This window comes from Camelus ferus, chromosome 30, assembly GCF_009834535.1.
Source record: "Camelus ferus isolate YT-003-E chromosome 30, BCGSAC_Cfer_1.0, whole genome shotgun sequence".
In the NCBI taxonomy this organism is placed as follows: domain Eukaryota; kingdom Metazoa; phylum Chordata; class Mammalia; order Artiodactyla; family Camelidae; genus Camelus; species Camelus ferus.
In genome coordinates this window covers 10,345,458-10,362,159 of record NC_045725.1, presented here as the reverse complement: position 1 = coordinate 10,362,159, position 16,702 = coordinate 10,345,458, and the positions used below count along the sequence as shown (strand labels likewise).

The window sequence follows — 16,702 nt, the reverse complement described above, 5'->3', positions numbered from 1 at the left end:
TGTGATTTAGACCTGAGAGTCTGCATCTCTCTCTGATTCCCCATTACCCTTCCCAGTTCCCCTCTAGGAGCAGAACAGCACAGACTTCTGGGTGAGGGTTACTTACTTGGGTTTGAACTTCAGCTTGGTTCACTGAACCTCTGCACAGGTAATGAGCCCACTGTTTCGTAACAGTGGGTTTTGAGAGTTGCATTCGTAGGTTTGAGAGTTGCATCCTCACATGTCTGCTTTAGGAAACATATTTCGAGGGATGTGTGCTACCAGGTGGTTATCACTGTGATTAAAAACAGCAACCTAGAACATTAAAAAGGAGACCTTTTATAATATTTTGTAACAAGCGGTGTAGCGACCATTAATATCTTTTGAAAAACACCGAGGCTTGCTTATTATTTCATACCAAATTACTTTAAAAAAGAAGTTAATTACTTTCATGTTTTGGGGGGGGGGCAGGTAATTAGGTCTATTTACTTATTTATTCTTAGAGGAGGTACTAGGGATTGAACCCAGAACCTCATATATGCTAAGCATGCACTCTACTTGAGCTATGCCCCCCCCATTTTCATATTTTTTTAAAAGGCTAGTGTTCCAAATATGCTGACCTTTTCTGTGTTAAGTGGCTATTAGTAGCAAACTTCTAGCAAGTAAAAAACAAAAACAGAAACAAAAAAACCACAGTTGATTGCCTTTAGGTACATCTGATCTATGCATGGGAAATCACCTGCTTTTGAAAGAGTGTACAGTGATCATTTTGAGAACATCTGTTAGGGCGGAGTCTTCCCAAACTCCCTCAGGGGACCTACACTAGCCTTCCCCGCCAAGCCATCTGCTCTCAGGCCGGGGCAGGAGGATGCGCACGAGGCTCCGCCTCTGTCCGGGGCCCAGCCTGGGGATGCGGAGTCAGAGATTGCACAGACCCGAGCACAGATCCGTGCAATCTCGGGGGTGCTGAGTCACCGCCGGAAGCCTTGCCCGAAATCAAAGCGGACGTGAAGCATCCACCAAGCAGGACTAGCAGCAGCAGCAGCAGCAGCCGCGGCAGGAATCTCCCAGGTACCAGGGCTGGGGAGGGGGGGGGGGCGCTCGAGCCCTCAGGTTCCCGCCGCGGCCGGCTCTAGCCCAGAGCTCGGGCGCAGCGCGGGAGGGAGGAGGGCAAGAGGCAGGCGCAGAGCGAGGAACAGGAGGAGGGGACGAGGGTACCCGGGCGGGAGAGCTGCGGAGCTAGGGTCGCCCTGGCCCCTGCCGCACCCTGGACCCCCAGCCCGCTCTGTCTGGGGCTCTAAGGCGAGTCTCCAAGGCGGCGAATTGGAGCCCCGAGCGCGGCAGCGCGGAGCGCGGCCCCGCCCGGGTCAGAGGCGGGTCCCGGCGGTGGGCGTAGCACCGCGCCCCCCGACGCCGCGGCGCGGCGACTCGCTGGCTGCCAGGGCGGGGCCTGCAGTGCCCGGAGCCGCAGTTCCGCGGGCGGGAGTGGGAGGAGCGCGGGCTGCGGCCGGGAGGCGGTGGCGCCGACGGCAGCCCAGCCTGGACCCTTACGGAGCCCTGGGCGAGATCCGGGACGCGCTGCGTCAGCGTCACCTCCAGCTCAAAGGCCGGTCCCCCCTGCGATCCAGCTCTTTGGTTACACCTTTCCTTCTCCTCCCTTCCCTTCTCTGACCGTTCCTCCTCCTCCTCTTCTCTCTGCTCCTCCTCGTTTCCCTCCCTCCCTCCCTTTTTTCTTTCCATTCTTTTCCTTTTTTCTTTCTTTCACATCTTTCATCTCTTCTTCATTGGCTGCTTTCCCTCAGCGTGGGAAAAAACAAAAAAATCCCAAACCCAAACCCCCCCCCCCAAAACCTTCCTCACCCGCCTCCCCCTCCAACACAGCCACAGTAGTTAATTTAATCTAAGAGATCCCACACTTCCCAGATACCCCCGGCCCCTGCTCCCACTCGGCTCCCACTGGTCTGCTGAGGGCTTGCAGGCCCCAGCTGCCTCCTGCCGGGATCCAGCCTGGGCCGCTGCCTTCCTGTCCCCCTCCCCAGACCTCCCCTCTTCCCTGGGCCCTGCACAGTTCTCCCAGGACATCTCTGATTGCTGGGTCTCAGTCTCTTTGTCTTTCTCCTCTTACTACCTGCAAAAATGGAAAACTCCTTAGAAGGAGGTGGATATTTTTTCTCTAATGCCTCCACCGTGTACATTCTGAGTAATTCCACCCATTCATCTAGAAGCTCGTGCAGTCAGGATTCTCAGGATGGCTCCCGGTCTCTGGCTCTAGAACTTCTACTCATCTGTTTACAAACCTCCCTTGGCTGTGCCTGTTACAGGATCCCTGGGCATGGTACGTTCCACACACCTCCCGCGGAATGTGGTATCTTCCCCAGTCCAAGCTGGCTCCTCCTATAAACTTCCTGTGGTTCACGGCCCACCCTAAGTGCGAATTAGCTAAGAATGTCAGCATCATCCGTGACCCTCCCTTTCCTTGTCCCTCCTGTGATCAGTCACCCAGCCTAGCATTTCATCTCCCTCTCTAGTGCAGGTGTTTCCTCTGTATACGGCAGTCGCTGGTCTATGGCCCTGGTCTACCGGCAGGGTCCCCAGCCCTTGCTTTCCACACCAAATGGTAAACCATAATATTTTTCTATAACTCATATAAAGCGTTTGCTTAAAAACCGTACCTGGCTTTCCAGACCATGGCTCAAGTCCAAATCTGCAAACCTGACATGAGGGGCATCCTGTCTCTCCTAGGAAACCACACACTCCCATTCCCCTGGGTCCTGCACAAACCTTGCTCTTCCTGCTACATTCCTTGCACCTGCCAGTTCCACAGCCACAGCCACAACCCTAAAACTCACCTCCATCTCTCGCCACCTTCCAGAACTCCTGCCCAATCTTTTAGAACCAACTCACCACTTACCTTCTCCTGGGCTTCTAAAGAAGACTCATTCTGCTTACTGGGGGCTTCCTTAGCATTTCTTCAGTTACCCCGTTACAGAGTACACTCCCAGCTGGAAACCGTTCATGCCTCTGTCTTCCCTGAGGTGGGAGATCCCAGTCAGGAATTATGGAACTTATTTTTAGTTTTTTTCTCCAAAATCATAGAAGGAAAGTTCAACATAAATGCTCTTTGAACAGATGGACTTCGGTATGTGCGTACGGGGTGGGGAGTGGAGCAGCGATCTGGCAGCCGTTCAAGGCCCCCAGGAGAATGATGCTGCATGCAGTCAGCCCTCCCCTCTGTCAGTGGTGCCACATCCACAAATTCAACAAATAGCAAATTGAAAATATTTGAGAAAAAATTCCAGTAAGTTCCAAAAAGCAAAACTTGAATTTACACTCTCTGGTAACTATGTACATAGCATTACATAGCATTGTGTTAGGTATTATAAGTAATCTAGTGATGATTTGATGTGTACAAGAGGATGTGTGTAGGTTATATGCAAATAGCACACCACTTTATAAAAGGGACTTGAGCATCCTCTGATTTGGTATTCTCAGGGGTCCTGGAACCCATCCCCCATGGATACTGAAGGATGACCACTCGGAAGCAGAAGGCTTGCTTTTGTGGCTAACTCTGGTACTTTTTTCCGAGACCTGATGACAGTATTTAACTGTCCTGATCCTGTTCGTTCACCTGTAAAAGGAAAACTAGTTTAATGCCAACCCATTTTATTGGCTGGAAATAAATAAAATCTTTTCGCTGGTGTGAGCGGGGACACATCTGAGAGGTGTGTGCGTGTGTGCGAGCGTGTGTCACTGCTCTGATGGAGATACTGGTAGGAAATCCTGTGCTACTGATCAGCACCTGGATGTTAGAAAGGAAAGGAGGTGAGGAAATGAGAAGAAGAAAGAGGGAAGATGGAAGAAGTCAGCAGTAGACATTTATCGGCAAGAGCAGTTAAAATGTAAAGATGATATTGATGTGGTATTTCAGTTCATTCCTTTGCCTGACCAGACTTGGCAACCACACGCATGCTCTCTCTCTCTCTCTCACACACACACACACACACACACACACGCTCGCACTCACCAGCCTAAGCTTATGACTGCCTCACCCTGGGTCTCATAAAACGAAGAATGTTGCCCAGCATCCAGTTCTACAAGGAACAGATCAGATCGGTAGCCACTGCAGTCGCTGACCTACAGTGCACCCTGAAAGGAATTCAGGACGAGAAACAGGATAAGGCACTCTGTGCTTTGCAAAAACAAGCCCCTTAGAGAGTTAGAGATATCTCAGGAAAAATTTTTAACAAACCTGGATTCTCACACCCTCCTCTACGTAGGAAAGCCCTAAAATCCTTAACTGATGCCCGTGACTAGCAGTGACTTTTCCCTGAGATGTGTGCTTGACTGCACACACTCCCTCCCCCAAATCACACACGTACTGGCTTCTTCCCCTGCCTCTTTGGAACAGCTCCTCAGAGCTGAGAGGCGGTCTCCCGGCCTCTAGTCCTCAGTAAGACCCTGAATGCTGCTTAACTCACAACTCTCACGTTGCGCATTTTTTATTTCAGTCGATCATCCAAAGCGCTTATGCTGAAGTGAGATCAAATCCCAGCGTGTCGCTGTCCTTCATCTCTTGTTCACCTAATCCTCTCCTTAGGGGCCCAGTGCTGTGAAGTCCGAATGTCCCTCAGGGCTCCTAGGGTTTTATTTCCTGAAATATCCTCATATGTAAGGGGAAGAAGTGTGGAGTGGGAAGCGGCCTGCTCTGGGGCAGCACCTGCCTGCGGCTGAGGCATCAGCCTTCAGGTCCAAGCCGTGCAGCTGAAGGCTCTGGAAAGGCTTCCCGAGGTGAGGACAGGCACGAACTTAACATTGTGTCCTCAGATCAGTGACCTGTGGAGTGCAGAGCGCAACTGCGCAAACTATGCCCTGGGGTCTGGTCTTGACTGATGTTTTAATACTGTTTTTTTTTTTTTTTCAAACTTTAAAGAAGCTGCCCTGGATTGGGCTCTTGTACTACATTTAACTTGTGAATGTCACACTATTTTTTTTTTTCCCACCACACTTTGTTTTTTCCTTTTTAACCAGAGACATCTCCTCTTGGGAAAATCTTTTAGAAGGTAGCTTCAACGGAACGGTTCAGCAGTGGGGAGGCTCTGGTTGGAACAGCTGTCCCCACGAGCCCCACCTTCCCCTCCTGACCCTCCAAAGCGTAATGAAATCCACTTTCCAGCCTGCTGCAGGTGGCTCTCCTAGTCCCCTGGGGAATCAGAAGAAGAAAGATCCCGGGGTGGCCCATCTTTATAAAAATGAACACAGGCAAGATGACCCTTATCTCTAGCTGAAGTTTCCAGTACTTTCGGTTTTGCTTACTTGCTAATGTTCCAAACTGAAATGTATTTTTCTTGTGTAGCTTTACAATTTTTGAGTTACAAATATACATACAAGTTTTAAAAAAAGGCTAACATAATAGATAAAATAGCTTAGAGGGTCATGGGATTATGAGTGATAATTTGTCCTTTTATTTTCCAAAATGTCTTCAACTGTTAACAGCAAAGAGACTCAGGGAAACTAAGATGATGAACTCAAATAGCTTCGTAAGGAATAACCTAGATTTCTAGACAGTTTAATAAGAATAAGCAATTAATGCAGGACTTGTAAGATTTTTTCTAAAAATTCTAATAATTCATAAGCTGCAATGACTTTTGACAATTTGGAGCAAAGTGCCTGCTGAGGATTTGCCCCTGCCTCCATGGGGCTGTCTTCCCTGATAATTACATTTTAAAGGGATGGCCTCTAAGGACTTGAGAAAGACTGCTCTGGGTTGTAAAACAGAAGAGAGACTTTCCAAAATGTTTACCGCTCAAAGGAGCAGAACAAGAATTTGCAGTGACAAGTTGTCGCTCAAAGGAGCAGAACAAGAATTTGCAGTGACAAGTTGTCTAAAGTAATGCTCTAAGGAAAGGGAAGTCAGGACCCAAGGGAAGAAAGAATCTTAGGGGGAGGTCAAGCCTGGCTCTGTCAGGCTGGAGCCGAAACAGTGCCGCTGACTCAGAGTGTCTACCAGATGACTTGAGGTTTGGGCTTCGTATTTTTTCTCGCTGCCCATGGGCTCCATTCCCAGCTCCCAGCTCAGTTTCCGCAGCTCTGATGGAAGTATACTTTGCAGAGTCCTCCCGATTCAAAGGAAATTGTGTCTTCCCAGGAGTCCAGTTTTTTGGGCAGACCATCCCCAACAAATGCTCCAAATCTTTTGAAAGCCATCCAGCTGTTTTTCATGTGACATAAAGACAGAAATGTCATTTTTATTTACAGAAAGTTATTTCTAATGCATAGAACATTGCTTCTAAATTATACTAGAGACGTTAAACTGAGGGGAACTACGCCGAATAGGGGGACTTTGTGTAACAATGAAGACTTCAGGCTCAGGAATAAAACCACGGATTCTGATCGTGGCTTCCTCGATGACTGTCAGGAGCTCTGGAAGAACTTCCCTGGGTCTCCTGGTCTCTGGGGTAGGAACTGCACTGACTGTGCATGTTCTTGGGATTAAATGAGATGGTACGGGTGCAGTTGAGAACAGCGCCTGGCACCTTGCTGGCCATCCTTACCCTAAGGGAGGGAGTCTGCAGGTCTCAGAGGGTCTTTGAGCCCCTGCAGCCATCCTGTTGCTAAGAGTGGTACCAGTCATGAGCGCTGGGATTGGCTACTTTGTGAATAAACTGGTGTATTAGTTTCCTGTTGATGCTGCAGCACCTTACTACAAATTTAGTGCCTGAAAACAAACAAAATGTATCTTACAGTCCTGGAGGTCAGGAGTACATGAGTGGTTGGCAGAGCTACATTTTCCCCCTGTTGCAGCTCCTGGAGGCTGCCTGCATTCCTTGGCCCGGGGCCCCACATCATTCTGACTTTTGCTTCCATCATCACATCTCCTTCTCTGGCTCTGGCCCTCCTGCCTTCCTCTTATAAGGACCCTATGATTACACTGAGCCCATCTGGAGGATCCAGGAGACGCTCCATCTCAAGATCCTTAATCCAATCACATCTGCGAAGTCCCTATTGTCATGTAAGAGGATGTGGTCACAGGTTTGGGGGATTCGACATAGATGTCTTCGAGATGCAGTTATTCTGCTGACCCCACGCAGTGTCCACAGACAGGGGTGCTCATGAGCAGGTGACGAACGGAGGCCTGGCTCACGTGCTCCTGTGTTGTGCTTTTGATACAGACCTTCGCCAATGGAGGATCTCTGTGAAGCAAATGGCACTTTTGCCATCAACTTACTGAAAATGCTGGCTGAAGAGGACAACTCACGAAATGTGTTCTTCTCTCCCCTGAGCCTCTCCTCCGCCCTGGCCATGGTCTTCATGGGGGCCAAAGGAAACACTGCGGCCCAAATGTCCCAGGTATGCGTGCCCGTCCCAAAGGAGGACCAAGGGTGTGCTTCCTTCTGGTCCTTCCGTACCTCCCTCCAGCTGATGAAAGCCGGGGAGGCTGGTAGGTGGGAGGGGGCAGCAAGGTGACTGGGAGAAAGCAGGCAGGGCAGGCAGGGGTAAAAAGGTGAATTGTGTAAGACAGAATCTCCCCTTAGTGTTTATGGGGGAATTTATCGAGTCGTTATGTTATTTTCTGTACATAAAACATCACTACGTTATAGCAAAATTGCATCTTTGATAAGTAAGGTGAACTATATAATTCAGTATAATTTTGTTCCACAGAAAGGCCAAGAATTTCAACTGTGTTATATTTTAAACTTTTGCTAACATTACATTGCAAACTGAAATGCAGCTGTGTAAACGAACTTTTTGTTAAATGGATTGTTTGTAGCAGATGATTACGCATAGCGGAAGAGGAATGCCACACACACGGGGAATTGTATCTTCTGGGTTATTTAGAGGATGTGTATAACCTGATTGATCCGAAGTGGGTTATGCGTGGCCTTAGCTACGGATGAAGAAGTTGGATAACACATCAGGGGAGTCATCCTTCCTCTCTTAGTGGCTTAGTTTCATTGACATTCTGGTGATAGTGTCCCAGAAAATTGCCACTAACTTCAGGCGCACGGATGCTCCCCGGGAGCGCGACCGCGGCCACTGTTGAATCCACCGCGATTGCTTCTCCCCGTTCACCGGAGGAGGGCGGCCTTGGACTGGAGAACTGTGGAGTTGCACATGAAATATTTTTCTGTTTATTTCGGCTCCTTATTGTATCCCGCGGGTCATTCCAGCTACTTTTGTCCTGTCCTGTCTCCCTCCTGAGTTGCCGCTCGCTGCCTTCCTGGAGCAGTGCTTTCCACCTGGGGGCGGTTTTGCCTCCCAGGGCAATTTGGCACGAAGCCTGGACAGTGTAGGTTGTCATAACCGAGAGGTGCTACTGACATCTAGTGGGCAGAGGCCAGAAGTGCAGCTAAATATCCTATGATGCGCCCGACAGCCCCGCAACAAAGTTTCTCGGCCCCAAAAGCCCACAGTGCCGAAGTGAAGTCCTGTACCAGACGGTTAAGCCCAACTCCTTTTACGATAGGATCCTCTGTGATTTTCGGCGCAGAAATTTGTTTGCAATTTCTTCCGGGAGTAAAATGGCAATGTTAAAAGGCCGCGTTCTTGTCTCCTCTTACCAGGCACTTTGTTTGAACTACGGTGGAGACGTTCACCAAGGCTTCCAGTCACTTCTCACTGAAGTTAACAAATCTGGCGCCCAGTGCTTGCTTAAAACTGCCAACAGACTCTTTGGGGAAAAGACGTGTGATTTCCTGCCGGTAAGCAGTGCTCACCTGCTGATGATGAAATTGCAAATAAAAACCACAGATGAGCAGAGATATAAAGTGTAGCTCTACTGCCTTAAAAACGTGCTTAGAATTACACTTCTGGGATGATAATTTTGAATTTTATGAATGCTTCTGAATTATGTCCTTTTTAAAAGTGATTGTTTTGGATACGTCCTGCGGATGTCAATCTCCATTTGTCCATCCGCCTGCATCCGGGACCTGCCTCTTCCTCTTGATCCCCACCTCAGTGACCTCATTCTCCCCAGGCTTGCCTCTAAGTGTTGGGCTGTTCCTGTGGAGCTGGCCTCTCAAGGTCTCTTAAATTTGTCCTCTCTTCTGAATCACCACTGCCACTGCCTGGGTCCAGACTCACATCCGTTTTAATTGTTGCCTAACTGAGCTCTCCAAGTCCAGCCTGGTCCTTCCACACTACTGACAGTACAGTCTTTCTAAAGTTAAAATCTGTCAATTGAAATGTGGTTTTGATTCTGAGTTGTTCCTCTTGACTGCAGCATATAATTTCAAAGTTCCCTAGTCCAGTAAAAAAAAAAAAAAGCCTGTCATTATTCAATATGTGAGTCCTAAAAATTATGCCATACAATATGCAAAGTGATGCTACCTAGAGATTAATGAAATGATCAGGGCAGGCGTGGCCATTTTATGGGTTGGCAGATTCCAAGGATTATTCTGTAAGACTCAAATACAGCCCTGTCCTGGCTGCTGTTGGGTGCTACCCCATGCAGGTTGCCTGCTCTGGGCTTAAATGTCATTGGAGTTGATTCTGGATCCTTCAGCTGGCTAGAACTTCTAGGATAAGCACTTGTGATTCCACGGATCTCCTGGTTAATCAGATGTTCATTTTTGCCTATCAGCCTGCTCCCTGAATACTGTAATTTGGGGAACACTGAAGATCCCGGGAACCAGGCTCTACTCTTCTTGGTTGCTTGGGTCTTCTCTCTACATCTTCTTTCTTCTGTAGAAGCTAAAATATTTGAGAACAAGAGATGGGCGGAGGATGGGACTCAATTGCCAGGCACATTATATCAGAAAACGAGTTTTCCTGAGGTGAGTTATCTGTGGGTTTTAATGTATTGCATATGAGGACCTTCCTGATTGAACCCCAACTTACATTTCAAGGGTCATCTTTTGCCACTGTTTTCCCTAATCTCCACCCCCCCACCCCGAACACCTGTAAGATTTCTTGATCATCTAGTTCAACCATGGAGTCTCTCGATCATTCCTCAGATATGTTTCAGACACTGTGATTGGTGCCGGTGATACAGAAACGAGTAAAAGAGAGTTAAACTGCCTGGTAGGGGAGACAGAAAATCAAACACAAAGTCTATATGGAGCTGAAGTGTTCGACAGGGACGTTCACGGGTTGTTTTGTGCAGGGCTGCCATCATCCATATTCTCCAAACATCATGAAACTCTCTGTGTCTGTATGTTTCTCCCTCAGCAGATTGTGAGCCACCTCAAGTCCAATGTCACATCTTACCCTGGTGTCCAGCGCCTCACACAGTGCCGGGCGCAAAGTCAGCAGTCAATGTATTTTGGTTAATTGCATAAATGTCTTAAAGTGCAGGGTGACCTGTGCAAACATTTGTGCTAGAAATATGTTAAGAGAAAAGAATGTTTTCACAGTTTTAGAAAACACTGCCAAATAGAATATGGCCAAACACGGTGTTTTGCCTCTGTAGGCTTTTAAGGACTCCTGCCAGAAGTTCTACCAGGCGGACCTGGAGGAGCTGTCGTTTTCTCAAGACACCGAGGGATGCAGGAGACACATCAACGACTGGGTGACAGCAGAGACGGAAGGTGAGAGATCTCGTCTCTGCAGACTTCGCGTAATGAAGGAGACAGAGCTGGGACCGGCTGGGAGGTGGCCTCCACGGTGTTGCCCTGTGACCCTGTAGCCAGTGACTGTTTCTGTGTGTTTGCTGGGCTTCCAGGCCAGCAGTGTGACTCTGATATTTTTCCTGGGCTATGAAGTGGTGATTTCTAAAAAAAACACAATACACCTAGTTTTTGTCTCTCAGATGCCCTCTCTCCTGGACTGTGCTGGAAAATCCTTGGAAACTGCTTCCTCTTTAGTGCCAGTTTCACTTCTTCCATTGCGGAGGGCAGAGTGACACTGAGTTCAGGTCACAGCCGAGCAGGGGAGCACCTCCTGTCATCTCCCGGGGGCACCGGGAGCTCTAGCCGCCCGCAGTCCCTCCTTCCCTCTCAGCGTGGCTGGGGCTCAGCTTGCCTTCCCAGAGTGTCACCGCTTCTGAATTTGCTGCAGATTCTGGAGGTGCGGCTGGCGTGGAGCGTGCAGGGTCCCCCCATCCAGACGCACGAGAAATATTTCTGCCGGTCCTTGACTAGAGAGCAGAGAAAAAGGACATGACTTTCAGAACCGTAAATACCCAACACGTCATTTAGAGACTTCCAGCGGGTGGGGAGGCTTCTTCACGTGCCCACCTGATATTCCAGCGTTCAGTTCTGTGTGTCGGGCAGTGACAATGTCAATGAACACGCTGGAAGCCGATGAGTACACTAACGCCCATCAAAGGGAAGGGCCTCTCACATCCTCGTCTTCATACGTCAGGCCACATGTGCAGGGGTCTCCGCTCTCCAGGTGACCCAGCAGCGCCGTCAGCCAGGCTCCTCGCCTCCCTCCTGACCACTCACTTCCCCTCCACGGCGGTGGCTCGCACCCTTCCCTCTGTAGGGCTGACCACCCACGTGCTTTCCCAGAATGGGAGATTCTGGAGCTGGAGGGGACGTCGGGGATCCCCTGTCCCCGCTCTCATGGGACAACTCAATGGGGGCCCCTCCACGGCAGCCCCCCAGTTCTGCTGCCCCACTCCCTCTCTTCAGGAAGCTGCTTTCTCCCACTTCCAGGTCTGTATCCCCATCTTTCGGAAGCCTCTCCTGGCCTCAGTGAGACCTCAAGGTTGGCACAGAGCAACGACTCTCAACCAGAATCAGCCTCCAGGAGCCGTCAGGCAGTGGCTGAAGACATTTTTGGTTGTCACAGTTGGGGACGTGCTACTGTCTGAACACCCTACAGTGCACAGGACAGTCCCCATAACGAAGAATTACTTGGCCTCAAATGCCAGAAGTGCGGGGCTGAGAAATGATGGTGCCAAGTCGAGAAGCTTACAGTCAGAATCAAGACTCTTGGGTCATTTTCTCAGTGCAGCCACCTGCCACCTCTGTGACCTTGGCAAAGCAGTCAGGCACATACTCTGAACCTGAAATTCTTATATCTATGAATTGAGGGCAAAACGATAGTTGACCTGTCTGCTTCAAGAGTGTGGTTTAAGGACAAACACTTCACTGTGTGTGTGCACAGCACGGAACACCGTCACCCTGATTCCTCAGGTGGCCAGGAAGACAGGAGTCCAGCCTGGCTCTCAACCAAGCCTTCGCGTTCTATGTCGAGAGGACTTTTGTAAAAGAATGTTTATCCTCCCCCCACCCCCAATAGCAATAACTTTCTCTCATACTCTTTACAGGGAAGATTTCAGAGATACTAGGTGCTGGGACGGTCGATCCACTGACCAAGCTGGTCCTCGTGAATGCAGTCTATTTCAAAGGAAAGTGGAATGAGCAGTTTGACAGGAAGTTCACAAGGGGGATGCTCTTTAAAGCCAACCAGGTAGGGGGCTATTTTGCAGATATGCTGCGACTTTCTTAAAGTAATACATTGGGAAAGATTGTGAATGAATGGAAAAAATAAGTAACGTATTTCACATCGACTTGATTCTTGATTTACTCCTAAATGAATTTCATGCCCCCTACATATCTTTTATTGGAGTGGGAAAGAGAAAGACTAAAATAATTGTTATCTTGATGGTTTTGTTTTTGCATTCTTGGTCAAATCGATCTTCTCTCTTTGGTCACGTTATCTGGATTGAAAGAAAATTCCTTCTAAGCCTTGGAATTAAATTTCTATGATATGATCACTGCCTGCATTTAGACACTTTCTTGCAAAGTCAGTGACAACTATGACTGTTTTTTGTCTTCGAATACATGGCTTTATGATTCCAAACAAGAAAAAAAGTGTTAGCAGGTGTTCAAGCCAGCTTTGTTTTTATTTATTTTTGGATCTTTTTAAAAAATAAAAATCGTACACACTGAAGGTGTAAATGATGATGATTTGCTTACATGTATGGAGTGAAGTGATTCATGTATCTAATTAATTAATGCTAGTTAACATATCTTTTCCTCAAGTGTTACCTTTTTTTTGGTGATGGCAGCACCTGAAATCTACTCTTCCAGCAAATTTTCAGGATTCGATACTGTATTATTAACTATAGTCATGATGCTGTGTATTTGAGCTGTAGACTTACACACCTAACTTCAAAAACACTTTTCTCCATTCACTTTTAAACATTATAATGACTGGGGTCAATAGGTATTACCTTGGAATTTGACCTCCATCCACTTGATAATAGCATATTGCACAAAAATTTAGAAGTCTAGAATATATTTGAAGCAAACTTTAAGAATGATGGACCCCAGACATCTTGTCGACTCACCGTTTCAGGAAAACCAAAGCCATAAAGCCAATTACACAGCAGAGCAACTTTTCAGAATAGAAGTATTGCTCCCTCTGGCCTATCCACCTTTTCTGACCTGGTCTTTCCGCCCAAAGGCCTGAATATTCGTTAATTTTCCTCTTAACTCGAAAACATATTTTTTTAGTTAAAATGTCCCTGGGACTGCTTCTCTATGCATCTTCTCAAAAGAGAAAAAAAAAACACCATTTCTTCCAAAAATAATAGAGTTTTGTGTCTCCCTCTATTCATCAGTTTATTCTCTCCCACCTGGTAATGCTTGATCTGCTGGGACAGCAGAATGTCATACTCAACACTGACGTGTAATAATGAAGGTTTCACATCTGTCAGCGTAAATGCACAGACACGGCCCTTCTCTTATATGTACCCAGGGGTTCTGCAAGTCAGACACATGGTGGTCACCTCATTTTAATTTCATCTCCTTATTAGGAGAAGAAGACGGTCCAGATGATGTTTAAGCAGGCGAAATTTACCATGGGGTACGTAGAGGAGGTGCACACGCAGGTCCTGGAGCTGCCCTACGTGGGGGAGGAGCTGAGCATGGTCATCCTGCTGCCCGACTGACGGCACTGACCTCGCCGTGGTAAGCCCTTGGCGTTGAGTCTGAGTCTCTGTGGATCCAGCCTGAGCCCATTCTTTTAAGTCCATCCACCAGAGAGCATGTGAGGAACTTCCAATTCAGGGTTATCATAAGGAGTGCTAAATGGACACCAGTGCGTGCTTTTTGGTGACTATGCGTCCGCATTTCTGTTGAGTACGTATCTAGGAGTGGAATTACTGGTAAAGACACATTTTTGATGAAGCTTAGAGGAGAGAGTTCCAAAAATATAAGGAAGAGTGTTATTATTTATCCTCAAGGGAGGGGCTAGTTGAGAGCCCAGTAATTACCGAACAAAAGTGCAGGAAAGGACAGGGGTCGATCTGGGAGGTGGCCACAAACGTTCATGTGCATATTAATCTCACGGGACCTTGTTAAAACGCAGATTCTGACGGGGGTGGGGATGGCCTGAGAGTCTGCATTTCTAGCAAGATTCCAGCTGGCGCAGGTGCTGCGGGTCATAGGCCCACCTGGAGCAGCGAGAGTCTGAAGTACAGGCGAGGCGCTGATCTTAGAAGGGGGGAGGAGGACACTTTCCCACAACGGAGAACGCGGGTTCAGGAGAGGAGCAAAAGCACGTCTGTAGGGTGGGGGCGCACTGGTTATCTGGCTCTCTGAGCTGTGGGGGGCGCACTCATTTATGTTTGCCGAGTCCTGTGGTGTGAATGCCCCACCATGGCTGAGTTCAGGTGACCAAGGGTTTAACAGCTGAGTCTTGCCGGAGGTCCAGGCGCCGGCTCACCAGTGCACAAGGGCACACCGCCGTGAGGGTGGGGCCTGCCTGATGGCCCTGCTTTATCCAGGGAATCAGAAAGCTGTTGGCATAAGTCAAGGATGGGAATCTGTCTTGTGGTGACTTGAGAAGGAAATGAAGCGAGTCTGGGACTAGAGCTGACGCCCTAACAGCTGTCAGAGGAGAGGAGCCCTCACCTGGACTCCACGTGGTATATGGAAAGGGGAGATGCAAGCGGAAGACCCCGCTTCCTCCTTCGTTTCTTCTCTGTGGATAAACAGAAGGAGTGAGGGGTCCTGGAGGTCACCCCAGGGCAGGCAGAGGGCAAACAAGGATGCCAGAAGCAACAGTCCTGTTGAAGTCCCCATTTCTGCTCTCCCCTCCCCAAAGCCACATCTCCCTCCTTGCTCAGGTGATCCCTGATTCCCCCTCTTTCATCCATCAAAGTTCTGAGCCTCTCTTGGCCTTTTGTCAAGCAGTCTCTCCAACTCAAGGTGACGTGTATCGCATGGATTATAATCCATTGGTTTTGAGACTTTTCTAAACGAAAAAACATTTGAAGTGAATTTGGTGCAGATAGGTAAACATAAAACCCTACCTTTAGCTCAGATGTTTTCTAGCTGTTTTACTTGTGTATCCATAAAATGGGGAAAGGTAAGAATTTCAGGGAAAATCTTGGTGTGCTTTCAAGAGGAGGTGTCCCGTAGATTATCTTGAACCAGAACTCAGCATCTAGCTGCGTGTCATGTGGGAGGAGTTAATGAGTGGGTGGGTACCAGGCTGTTGTCATATAGCTTCTAAGATTGAACTGTTCATTCTTTCAGGTGGAAAAAGCACTCACATATGAGAAGTTCAGAGCCTGGACAAATCCAGAAAAGATGACTAAGGATAAAGTTCAAGTTTTTCTTCCCAGATTAAAGCTGGAGGAGAGTTACAACTTGGAGTCTTTGCTTCGAAGTTTAGGAATGACTGATGCTTTTGAGGAAACCAAGGCAGACTTTTCCGGAATGTCAGCTAAGAAGAACGTGCCCGTGTCCAAGGTGGCCCACAAGTGCTTTGTAGAGGTCAACGAGGAGGGCACGGAGGCAGCCGCTGCCACCGCCGTGGTCAGGAACGCCCGGAGCATCAGAATGGAACCAAGGTTTTGTGCAGACCACCCTTTCCTCTTCTTCATCCGGCACCACGACACCGACAGCATTCTGTTCTGCGGCAGGTTCTCCTCTCCATGAAGAGGTGCGGTGGCTGTGCGTGCTTCACCTCTGCCCGCCCTTCCGCCTTCGTTCACGTTCCCGGTGACCGCCGTGGTGTGGTGGTTTGAATGCCAAAATAAAGGGGGCGCACTGGGACGTCTGTGCGTGTCTTTGCTCAGTATTGCACAGCCCTTGGGACTAACCGGGCTTCACTTGTACAAAGGTGAGGAGCTGCTTCCTGCCTTTCGGGGACCCTGCCCGCACCTCCTACAGGAGGACCGCCAGCTCCACTCACGGTCTGTGCCCGCTTTTTGGGGCATCTTTAGGAACATGTCGGGGCTTCACAAACCAGGCCTCTGTGTGCACTTCCGTCCTAAAAAGACAGTTATTTCTTCCTTTAATGTTTGATGGAATTCATCAGTGAAGCCATCTGAGATTGGCATTTCCATTGTGGAAAGGTTTTAAATTACAACTCTAATTTTCTTTAACAGACACAAGGCTATCCAAATTATCCTTTTTTTTCTTTTTTTTTTGAGTGAGCTTTGGTAGTTTGTTTCTTTCAAGAAATTTCTCCATCTTGTCTGGTCATCAATGTTAGCAGCATAACAGAACTGTTAACATTTCCTTATTTTTCTTTTAATATCTATAAAATCTGTAATGATGTATCTCTTTTATTTCTGGTAATGGTGATGTGTCTTCTCCTTTTCCTGACCAGTCTGGCTAGAGGTTTACCAATTTTATTGATCTTTCTTAAAGAATCAGGTTTGGTTTTATTGATTTTATCTTTTGTTTTTCAGTATCATTGATTTCTACTCTGAACTTTATTATTCCCTTTCTTCTGGTTACTTTGCATTGAATTTTCTCCACTTTCCATGTTTTTTGTTTTGTTTTGTTTTTAAGTTGTTGAAGGTAAAAACTGAAGT

At 48.0% G+C, this 16,702-nt stretch overlaps 1 protein-coding gene across 1 annotated transcript; it reads left to right on the top strand.

Moving 5' to 3' along the window:
• Window positions 1–3,108: 3,108 nt before the first annotated feature.
• Window positions 3,109–15,939, top strand: SERPINB8 (serpin family B member 8). The gene is given in 8 exon segments (XM_032470389.1): window positions 3,109–3,277; window positions 7,149–7,326; window positions 8,541–8,678; window positions 10,388–10,505; window positions 12,194–12,336; window positions 13,688–13,819; window positions 13,821–13,841; window positions 15,414–15,939. Coding segments are annotated over 8 exon segments (1,221 nt in total). The 5' UTR covers window positions 3,109–3,191; the 3' UTR covers window positions 15,819–15,939.
• The last annotated feature ends 763 nt before the right edge of the window (window positions 15,940–16,702 follow it).